General features: G+C 34.6%; 1 protein-coding gene across 2 annotated transcripts in view; it reads right to left on the reverse strand.

The window, feature by feature from the left end:
- The window catches only part of LOC115214104 (UDP-glucuronic acid decarboxylase 1), a 77,918-nt gene extending 65,846 nt beyond the window's left edge, over positions 1-12,072 (reverse strand). Inside the window, exon 1 of one of the 2 annotated variants that reach the window (XM_029783160.2) lies at positions 11,923-12,072. In XM_029783160.2, coding sequence (XP_029639020.1) covers positions 11,923-12,004 — 82 coding nt within the window. In that variant the 5' untranslated portion in view covers positions 12,005-12,072. The remainder of the gene's footprint in view (positions 1-11,922) is intronic. The other variant, XM_029783161.2, reaches the window with a different exon arrangement.
- Between the last annotated feature and the right edge of the window lie 599 nt (positions 12,073-12,671).

Below are 12,671 nucleotides of genomic sequence, written 5' to 3' on the forward strand. Positions count from 1 at the left end.
CTTATTTGAATTTGGTCCGAATAACTTACAATATATAATTTTAACCATATATTACCCGTCTGATTTAGTAAATATACAAATGATTTCCCTAATTAAACAGATACAAGTATTATTATATATTATTTTTTAACAAATTTGTAATTACTCATCTTTCATATGCAGTATATTAAAACCTCCCCATAGTAATATCACTTTAACCTAAAATAATATATATATATATACACACACACACATACACACATATATATATAAATTCATTCACATTTTTCTTATATATTACATAATTTAACATACAATAGTCAAGTCCCTATATTAATTTCTGTATTGACTTTTACTATCCTACATACTAATAGTTAACCTTGGATTATTTGTTTGACGTTTTTTTTTAGTTATATATATATTTTTTTTATATATATATTTCTGCGTAATTTAATATTTATGTTTTCCGGTCATCCATTAACCAACAACCATAACAAAGTCATGGCCTTTCAAAACAACAGATGACCAATGAGGATACAGGACAGACCATAACCCTTGCCCCACTTCCCACAGGATTTCAACTACTCGATAAACAAAAAGTAATGGAAAATAATAAAGTAACTTGATTAATACCTGGAAATTTATAACTTTTAGTACTGACTAATATCACAGGTATTAATATAAACTCTAACCCACTTATTGAGGACCTTGACCTCAAGCCCTCAATAGAAAACATACCGCATGTTTATATGTGTCTCCTTCTTCCCTTCTTTCCTGAGCGTCCAATAATACTTTATTTGTTCCACGTCCTTGCGTTGTTGTCTTTTTGTTTTCTTGTTTGGATTAACTTTATATATATATATATGTTTGTGTATAGTTATAATAATTATATAAAAAGAAAAATACAAACTACTACAGTAATGCTCCCTTCTCAACACAGGAAATATGTATGTACCTATGGGTATGTTTGTACATAAATATATATACATATGCATATATGTAAGTATAGATGTATATATATATATACTCTTTTACTTGTTTCAGTCATTTGATTGCGGCCATGCTGGAGCACCGCCTTATAGTCGAGCAAATCAACCCCAGGACTTATTCTTTGTAAGCCCAGTACTTATTCTATCGGTCTCTTTTGCCGAACCGCTAAGTGACGAGGACGTAAACACACCAGCATCAGTTGTCAAGCAATGCTAGGGGGACAAACACAGACACACAAATACACATATATATACATATATACGACAGGCTTCTTTCAGTTTCCGTCTACCAAACCCACTCACAAGGCATTGGTCGGCCCGGAGCTATAGCAGAAGACACTTGCCCAAGGTGCTACGCAGTGGGACTGAACCCGGAACCATGTGGTTGGTTAGCAAGCTACTTACCACACAGCCACTCCTGCGCCTATTATATATATATATGTATATATATGTATTCCACATTTAATACATCTTTTGATTCCTGCAATAATCTTAAGATATATTGATCATTTAAATTCCACTATTATTTCTCTTTTGATAATTTTTCTTTCCTATGTTTATACTTTATCTAATAAGAATAATATAATACACCTAATAATAATAATTGATTCCTTTGTATGCATATACATATACATGTAAATGTATAGATATATATTTATGTAAATGTAAAAGTGTGTATATATGTATGTATTTATATTTATAACTTATCTTATGAACTTTCTAAACTCTCTGACAAAGCCCAGAGGCACACCCAAGTACCTTAATCTTATCTACCAAATACTTCAGTTCACTGAAGAGATGGAAGTAATATGGGGTACTATAGCCTCCTGAATGAAACAGCTGTTAGATACTATCCTACCTTGTATGCTCTACGTTATATATTTTAATAATCACTGGTATTTTTATATTTTATATATTATATATGGAAAGTATAATATGTTATACATGTATGTATATTGCTATAATTGATTTTTTAAAAATAGACATATAATGTCTAAAAGTTGATGAATACCATATCTTGATTCCCTCCATTTTCTTATTGCTGTGTATATATATACATACACATATAGATGTATATATATATATATATATATATACACACATACATAAACATATATATATATATATGTGTGTGTGTCTGTATATGTATATATACATATATATGTATACATATGTGTGTGTCTATGTATGTATATATACATATATATGTATACATATGTGTGTGTCTATATATGTATATATACATATATATGTATGTATACATATATATATATACATATATATACATACATATAAATACATTCATACATATATATACATTCATGTATATATATATATATATATATATATAAAGTCGATTTCAGATGTTAATCTCTAATTTCTTACCCCATCGGTTTTTACCTCGGTACTCTTTTTCTACTGAATGTTTTTGCATATAAGTAACATGGATAGATTCCTCTGGCCGAGATTCATCATATAAGCTAAAATAAAATACAGATTGCCTTTAAAAAAAATATATTTGCACTCAAAGTCGATTTCAGGCATTATTCTCCTGTTTTTTGACTTCACATATTTTGCTGAAACACTTTTCTTAACTGAAACAATTCTCAAATTTTGTAGCTGAAAAGGTAATTTGGATGTGACCAATCTAAAAATGTAAACATCATTTAATTTGGTTAGTGACAAAGCCCTAAAAGTGGTCATCATAAGTGAGTAAATGTTGACCTCAAGAATATTACTCACACACAACTATGTGAGAATGATTACTTCTTTTAAGAAAAAAAATCTCTCAGCTACAAATGGTGACATTGTTGTCATTTCCTTCCCTACGGATTATCTACTGCTTGTGCTTTCAAAGTTATGTGAATAAGACATTCCTTACTTGGAAAACAGGTAACAGCCAGCAACTGGAAGGGTATCTAACTTTAAAACAATATCCCAATATATATCCATCTAACCCAAGCCAGCATGGAAAAAAATGGACATAAAGTGAATGATAGAAGCATAGAAGAAAAGTAATGGCAGAATTATTAATTGGAATAAAACCTCTACTGAAATCTAAAATTTTTACAATCCTTCCCTAAGTTTTTTTTTTAATTTTTTGATTTTTTTTAAAAATCAGTTTAAAATACGGACAGTTCGAATTCCTGACTTAAATCACAGTAATAGACCATTAAACATATTTATGGGGAGAAGAATATTTGAAAAATATCAATACATCAGACTGGCAAACCAACAAGGAGGATATAAGGGGGTAGTGACATGTGCTAACAATAAAAGCTATATAGCCCTTAAATCATACATCAAAAGTTCGTTTTTTTTTGTTTTTGTTTTTGCATAGCTGTATCAATTCTTGTGTGTAAAACACAAATTCACAAAAGTTTTCTGGAAATTCCCCAAAAAAACCGAAAAAGTTATGAGGGGTTATACAGCGCGCTTAAACAAAAATTCTGTCAGCACTTCTATATGCAAATGCATAAAATTACAAAGGTGCTTAATATGTTGCATAATGTGATTTTTGTCCCCAAGTAGCAACCATTATCTCCTATTTGCTTGTCCCAAGAAAGCATGAAAAATGGCTGATATTTCCTTCAAACTTGCTTTTATTACAAATATTTATTCAAATACCAAAGAATCCCACTCAACACATGGCTATGATGCTCCCCCACTAATTCTGCCAATGATCAGAGATGCACATACTATCAGCCTCAAAGAGACAGGCTCAAGTAGCTGAGGTCAAGCAACTGACAAGCAAATTTGTGGTATTGAGCAAAATATTTGCTATAACGATATTTGTGCTTCAGCAACTCAGCACTGAATCTGTCTGAAATGTAATGGAAAATAGGTCAGTTTCAGAACGTTGATGTCCTGTTCACAAAAACAGGTTTGAAAGAAATATTAGTCATTTCCTTTGATACAAAAATTAAAAATAGGAAATAACACTTACTGACCAAAGACACCAAAAAATTTTCTTTTTATTTTGTTACATAGTGCTATTTGTTATTGAACCATTTGATATGTACTAAACTGCTATTCTAAGATGCATGCTTCACACAAATGTTGATTTCTCAGTTTGTAGGTTACAAATGAAGAGACTGCCACATCCTTTTGCTCCCAACTATAAATGTAACAAGTGGATAGTACTATGTAAAACTTGATATGCTTTATGCATTCATTATCATCGTTTAAAGTCCATTTTCCATGCTAGCATGGGTTGGACGGTTTGACCAGGGATCTGGGAAGCCAGAAGGCTGCACCAGGCTCCAGTATGATCTGGCAGTGTTTCTACAGCTGGATCCCCTTCCTAACGCCAACCACTCTGGGAGTGTAGTGGGTGCTTTTTATGTGCCACCGACACAGGTGCCAGGCGAGGCTGGCAACATCCACGATCAGGTTGGTGCTTTTTACGTGCCACCGGCACGGAAGCCAGTCAAGGCGGCGCTGGCATCAGCCATGTTCGGATGGTGCTTTTTACGTGCCACTGGCACGGAAGCCAGTCTAGGCAGCGCTGGCATAAATTGCAAGTGACACTGGTCAGAATTTCCAGCTGGACACCATACCAGTGTGTATATAGTATTAAGTATAATTATCACAATTTCTAGTTTTGTTATCAAAATGTAGGCTCTAAGCATCGATGATTTGAAAAACCTACGATGAAAATGATAATATATAAATACCTGGGTGCGAACAGCCATGTTACATGGCAGTAAAACAGGCTGTGACTGTGACTATATATATATATATATATCATCATCATTTAGCGTCCGTTCTCCATGCTAGCATGGGTTGGACGGTTCAACTGGGGTCTGTGAAGCTGGAAGGCTTCATCAGGCCCAGTCAGATCTGGCAGTGTTTCTACGGCTGGATGCCCTTCCTGGAGGCGCAATGGCCCAGTGGTTAGGGCAGCAGACTCATGGTCGTAGGATCGCGGTTCCGATTCCCAGACCGGGCGTTGTGAGTGTTTATTGAGCGAAAACACCTAAAGCTCCACGAGACTCCGGCAGGGGGGGGGGTGATCCCTGCTGTACTCTTTCGCCACAACTTTCTTCTGTTGGCCTGCTCGCTTAGCCAGTGGGGTGGCATCATTTGAAGGCTAAAACAATGCGAAGCGTATTGTGACCAGCGATGTGTAGCAACATCTGATAGCCTGGTCGGTCACGGTGACGGTGATATATATACATGTGAAGGCTTGAAAGAAATGAAGCTAGTATGCTTTACTAGATGTACAATGTCAGTGTGCACATACGACAGAGTGTAAGTATCTTGAGAGAAAAATTGGGCATAAAAGGCTCAGATGTGGTGCACAAGAGACTGATAGGATAAGTACCAGGTTTAAAAAAAAAAGTACTAGGGCTGATTTATTCAACTAAGAATTCTTCATGCTGGTGTCCCAGGATGGCCACAGTCTAAAGACAAACAAGTAAAAGAGTATAAAAGATAAAAAGATATATATTCTACATTAGAAATATATTGAATTAAGATAATGATATTAAACACATTTATCATTGTCGTGAAGACTAACTAATACACACCCACATCAATATTAATATCAATAAATCAAGGCCTCTCCAGAAATAATAAGCAACATCCTGGTACTGTAAGATAAACTATTTAAGGTGGGTGGAAGAGGCAAAACTAGAGTGGCTAGAGTTCAACACAACAAAAAATAAAGAAAAAAATTTAACGTATTTCATAAGAATGAATGTGGTTTTTGTGATGTTATTTCTTTTACTTTTCTTGTCGTTAGATATTTTGTGAACGGAAATATTTATTAAACCGCCCAGATTAATTTTCCATTTGAACTAGTTCTGACTGATTATGTTACTTGTTGTCACAGCAGATGGGCTATTTAGCGAAGAAGATAAAAAAATTTTCCATTCAAATCTTATCATTACCATCATTATTGTTACTATCGTGGACTTACATGCTGGCCTGTCATTCCCATCATAATGTTGTTTGCAGCAGCTTTCACAAGTAGAAGGGTCTGAGCAGCAGCAGCAGCAATAACAACCACCACCACCACCACCACCACCACCACCACAACATGCATCAACCATGCACCAGTGTCTTATGCCAACACTTTGTCAAAGTATTTCATGATGTTTGCAACATGAGTATGTTTTTATAGAGCTTTACTTAAAATTGTTCCAGTTTAAAAACCGGACACCTTTTTTGTTGTAAGCTACCACAAAAGAACAGACTAGAAACGTTCAAAGTGGGACACCATTAGTATAAGATAAATTCTCTTTCTACTGCAAGAGTTTTCTCCACATTGATGATGCACTATGCTTAATCTTCAAGTCAGGAAGGTCTCTAGCTGAAATACTGTCAAAGATAATTCACCTCAAATACACCCACAAATGTTAACACACGAGGCAATATTTAAAGACTCGTGCAACACAAATTGGCATATAGGTGCAGGCATAACTGTGTGGTAAGAAGATTGCTTCCCAATCACATGGTACCAGGTTCAGTCCCACAGTGTAGCACCTTGGGCAAATGTCTTCTACTATAGACTTTGGGCTGGCCAAAGCCTTGTGAATGGATTTGGTGAACTGAAACTCAAAGAAGGCCATCGTGTGTATGTGTGTGTGTTGTCATGTCTGTGTTTGTCTTCCACCACCACTTGACAACCACTGCTGGTGTGTTGACATTCCTGTAACTCAGCAGTTCGACAAAAAGAGACCGATAGAATAAGTACCAGGCTTAACAAGGAAATAAGTACTGGAGTCAATTCATTTGACTAAAAATTCTTCAAGCTGGTGTCCCAGCATGGCCACAGTCTAATGACTGAGACAAGTAAAAGATAGAAGATATGAAAAGGAAAGTTACAGAAACTACTGAATAGGAATTTAGAGAAAAATATATTTGAATAAATTTTATTTTCAACAAGGAAAATTCAATATGAGAAGCAAACTTGTTTACAATTTGCTTTTCATAACAAAGCAAAATCTGTTTGCCATTTGTCTAAACTGTGTAGTTACACATTGTAGCAAGGATATGTACAGGTTATGACAAGTGTCAAGATATATGATTATACAGAACAGCAAGAATGTAAGTAGTGATATAAGTAAAGATAAACTGTAACACAGTACAAGAAGGATGCGTGTGTGTGGGATCAGTGATATTTTAACTATACTATTGACAATTTATTAGAGATAATGTTGGTTAGTAACCCTTTTGTTACTGTATTTATTTTGAAATGCTCTGTATTTCTTTCAACTACTTTAAATATAACAAAGAATTTAGTAAAATAATTTAGTTATCATTAAGCTGGTGTTAGGAACATAAATTGTGACTAAGGTTTGGTGGGAGATTTTAATTCAAAACAAGAGCCAGAGCCGGTTTCAGCTGGGTTGGTAACAGAAGGGCTGTGTTAATCAGTGATTGCAGCTGCCTAACTAAAACTGATGTCTAACACAGACAGACAGAAAGGATGCATATTTTGGGGGAAGGGTATAGTTGATTAAATTGCTTTCTATGCTTGACAGGTACTTATTTCACCAAAACCCTAAAAAGTTAAAAGGTAACACGGACCTTGTGAGGGTTTGAACTCAGAACGTAAAGGACCACAACTAAATACCATAAAGCATTTTATTGCCTAAAAGATAGACAGATTAATTCCTCAGGTTGTAAATTACAGATGAGGAAACTGCAACATTCTTTAACTCTCAACTATAAACATAAGTGGATGATTACTGCCTAACGTAAAACTTGATATGCTTTGCACATTCATAGAGAATATTATGTAAGCTGTATGTAGCATTTGTCAGAATTTCTAGGTGGATAGCTTACACAAGTTTTGGAAAGTAGGTTTTTAGAAAACAAGGGCAATGCATGAAAAGAGACACAGAGATCTGCTCAATTAAGGTTAACTTGGTGGTGAGCAAAGTGTAGAAGTACCATATATTGAATACTTAGCATGCCTGCATGTTCGTATATTAGAGTAACTCTAAGCTAGTGTACACCAAAAATCCTGCCATCTGTTTTTAAATATGCACATTTCAAAACAAAAACAGATCTTGCTGAGCCCACATAGTCACTCAAATTCCTAGAAACAGCAGCCAAATCTTCATAACAGTATATCCTAGTATCTAAGAAGAAAGGATACTCTGATTAACGGAGTTACAGTGAAGGGTGGTACTCTGTTCACAAAATGAATTGAAGAGAAAAAGCAACCATGATGCAGGAAGAAAGACAATCAGTGCTACTATATAGCAAGCAGTCTATGGCAGTATCTATAATCTACATACTGTAATGTGTAGTTTACCAAGACCTCCACCAAACACAGTTACTAAGGCCAATCAACAAATTCTCTCATATCCTTCATACATTTTACCCTTTATAAATCCTCTGAAAGACATCCACATGAAAGTCGTCTCAAAAAAAAAAGGGAGTGCCGGTTATTACTATTAATCCATGAAGTAAAATTTTGCTTTTATTCTTATTAAGGGCTACGATCGATCGCTAATACATTCTATAATAAATGCTTCTTTTTATCTTGTAATGTAAACACTCAGGGTAGACAGCATGTTATAATAAAAGTGTCTGTAGTCATACATCATCATTATTGAGAGGTAATATTAATCCCCACTTAAACATACTCTATTGGATCAAACTTTACTGCAGTAGATACCATGAGAGAAACTTCCATATTGTCTTTTGGTGCAAAATGCCCTCTTGTTTAAATCACTAGCAGGGAGCTAAATCCCTGCCATCTCCAGCACTGAGACCATCAGATAATGTAATTTCAACTTTCCTTGGTCTTATTAATGATGAACACTTTAATAAGTTCAGGCATGTAAAAAGAAAGTGTCAAGACTAAACGTATTAGGATTACTCTTAGTAATATCGGGATTCAGTTCAATACATTAGTAGTCCATTTAGTAAAACACAACTATGTGGATGCCCAATCAGATGTTGAACATTTCAGTATGTATTCCATCTTGGTATGGAAACCAATGTCCCCACTGGTATCTTCATTCTCTGAAAAGGTCCCCATCATACTCGATGGTATGATTTTTGAAGATGTTGATCAATTTTAAGCATCTTTATGCATCTTTCACATTGACCATACATGTGGTACATTCTGTCATTTTCAACCTCAGCTTTGATCTAGATCTAAGATCCATATAACCACAAAAGTTTACATGTGAAGAGTATATGTTTACACTAGTCAGTTATATACAGCTGCAAAACATATCCAGGCTGGAAGTATTTGAGCTACTTTCACTTTTAGCAAGATTTTTTTATGCTTACACTTAGGATTTTGTATCAACCACTGAAGTCTGTAATCTTTGATTTGCTTCAAAGACTTAAGGTACTCTTTGTTGGTTTGGGCATGCACTCCTTTGTCTATGGAACAAACTCATCTGTGATGCAATCATGTCCGAACTGCACTTAGGATGATGTAGAAAGCAATTGAAAAGGTGAATGAAAATAAGTCAGATCTTGAATCAACATCTGCAAATATGATAACAGCTGTTCAAATCAAGACTGGCTGATGTGTTCTCCATCAGACATTTATGACCAGGTTCATGCAACTGTAGGCTCACTGGCTGGAGGTGGCTCAACCTATGCCAGGTGAACACTAACACAAGTACAAGTGTTTGATCATAAGAAAAAAAAATATTGCTTGCTGTTATTTAGTTCCAGGCTAATCCTGTGCAAACTGAGTTATAATCAAAGGCATTCTTTACCAGTACAATCCCACCTATCTTAAAATTTTATTTGTAGAGTACAGTTTGAAGGAGATTTGACTGTTATTTCTGAAAGGTTGAGGAACCATGTAGAGGTTGCCTTGACTGTTTCTTTGTAAACGTAACCAAGTAACAGAGAGTGCTGCTACTTCGCTTCAATGCTAATATGAATTAAACCAGAAATCAATAACTATTGCATATGCTCGCTCGTCAATACATATTATTATATACATACACATAGTAACTGAACACATGTGATAAGAACAGATCAATGAGTCATCAATATAACGACTTTTCTATCATTCGATCAGCTTTCCAACCACAACCGTGCGTCATCTATTGCAATATAATGTCTCCTTTCTAAATAAAGTTAGGGGTGATTGGAGGGAGATTTAGTTGAACAGATCGAGTAATTGAAATTGCAGATGTTGGAATAGAATATACCCAATATGCTGATTCTGTGGATTGCAGCACGACCTCTGACCTGCTTTCAACGGGTCATAGGGCATCTTGAATAGGACAGACCGAGATTACAGATTAACAATAAGCTTTTCTACATAACGCGACAAGGTAGAATCCAAATCTCCCTGCAACTGCAGCTAACAAGCTTAAAAAGGGAATAACACATTATATATAACACTAAAAAGAATACGTTTTGCTCAAGAATGATGAGCGAGAATGCTGGTCAAGACTAACCAGAAACTAAATGATGGTAATAAAAAGAGGGGCAACATGAAGAAGTATAGACTAAATATCCAAAATTAGGAGGGAGGAGAAACCTTCTCAATGTGACTTCTTTTTAAATTTTTGTCAGAGAGAGAAGGATAACGCCAGTGACCGTTTATTTTTCTGTCCAGGGCTACCGGCACTCGCAAGCCCGAATGCTTACAACAGAAGTGATCCCCACAGAAGTCACCCAAAAAAAAAGGACCAGATGGATAGTGATGTTAAGTCTACCTCCCCAAAAGTTTTAATTTAAACGCTCGTTAATAATTTATACTAGAGGCGGCGATCTTTCGTCTGAATGATTGCCCTAGAGGCATTTTGTATGCCTTCATCTGCAATACCAATCTGATTAAGACATAAACATTAATATCGCTCCAACACTGATTTTAAAATGTTTTTTTCTTTTTTTTTTTTTCTCGCTCTAACTTTTGTAAAATATGCTTTTTTTCACAGAATATTTTAATTAAAATGTATTTTGTACTTCATCATATAATATATTGGGACAATTCAATAAACTCTACCCTTTCACTACATGCAGATTTCTATGCGGGTTTTCAAGTGGATGATAGCACAAAATATAAATCAATATTTGAAATTTACACTTCCAATCAATAGTTTTTGTAAATAACCTTAAAAGAAACAGTTCAATAGTGTTCGTACAAAAATCTTTGTATAAGCTGTATGTATATGAATGAAAGAGGTAACAGAAGTGGGATGCATCTGTGAATGTTATCGACTGAGCAACAGTTGCAGTTAAAAAAGATATTTTGACAATGACAAGGTCGTTGCTACTATCAACTATCTTTTTCGACTAACACACACCTGTGTCTATATCCAGTTTAGAAATAGCAGCCAAATCTCTCTCAGATCATATCGTTCCATCTTTAAAAAAAAAAAGATAGAACGGATGAAAGATTAATTAATCTGGTCCTTGGTACACAACGGTCTGGCATTATTAAAATATATAAAACGATAAGGTTGTAGTTGGAATATCTTTGAATATAGGATTGCTAGATCACAGTAAACTACGGGTAAACAATAACTGAGAAACTTTCAGGGCACTAGTTGATATCAGATGAAAATAAAAGTTAGGGAAACTTTGATGAGAAAAGCAATCTCGTAGATACTTAGAGATTATCAATATAAGTGTCTGTGTGTCTGTTTGTTTATCGTCATGTGATATTGCTGTTATAATTAGCTTGAGTTCGCAGACTCTTTTTATATATATATATATATATATACCTATATATATTATATATTTGGTCCGAATTTTTAATTAACTGACACGATAAAACAAATACCCATACCTATATATTTCCGTAAAATACCTTTGTATTAAAAATAAAATAAAATAAATCTAACAATCAGGCATTTAAAATCTATTACTACTAAGATATAAAAAAAAAAGTTCAGTAGTAAATAGAAAGCAAGTAACTGAATTCCGGATTTATGATTTGATGCAAGCAGGGCAGAGAGATTTCTTAGTGAGGACAATATAAAAATAAAGTATGCGATCCAAAAGAACTTACCATAAGCTATGATAGAAAGCAATCCTAAAGTGATGAAAACCTGCATTTTTTTCTTACAACGAGGAAGAGGAAAAATCGTCATTTGCTTTGCCTCGGGAACATGCCTTCTACAGAACCTATCAACATCCGGTGTCTATATTAATAATGGCACCAAGGGAAGTAACTCGGTCGTTTTATTTCAATTGGCTGTTTCGCTGATGAGCTGAATCAATCAATAGACGTTTGGGGAAATGGGTTGTGGTAGGTACTTATACTCCGATTTTATATGTCCCAACTCCAAATCCCGTTGGAGTCAACTTTGCTTTTTATCTCTTAGCAGTTGATATAATAAAGTAACAGTTAAATATTGTGGTTAGTTTTTATTTATTTTACTTACTAACACCCTTAACACAAATTTTTGACATTTTTACTTGGATTGACAGTATCATTACAGTGTCTGACAAAATACTTTGTGATATTTATTCCGGCTTTTTACGTCCACTGTTTAGTTCCCGGTGGGGTGAACTGTGTATTTCATATCTCTGGGGTTGATGAAATAAAAAGGTCAGTGTAATCGACTAAGATCTAACAAAATTATTGACTTTGTGCTAACAATTATTATGACTCTCTCTCTCTCTCTCTCTCTCTCTTCTCTCTCTCTCTCTCTTTAGCGATTTTGCCTAGAAGTTGTGATAATAGATAGATCCGCTAAACAAGTATCTTGTCTCTAAGAATCCGATTAAATTAGGTACAAATATTCTTGATAGCAG

This window comes from Octopus sinensis, linkage group LG7 (assembly GCF_006345805.1).
Source record: "Octopus sinensis linkage group LG7, ASM634580v1, whole genome shotgun sequence".
In the NCBI taxonomy this organism is placed as follows: Eukaryota; Metazoa; Mollusca; class Cephalopoda; order Octopoda; family Octopodidae; genus Octopus; species Octopus sinensis.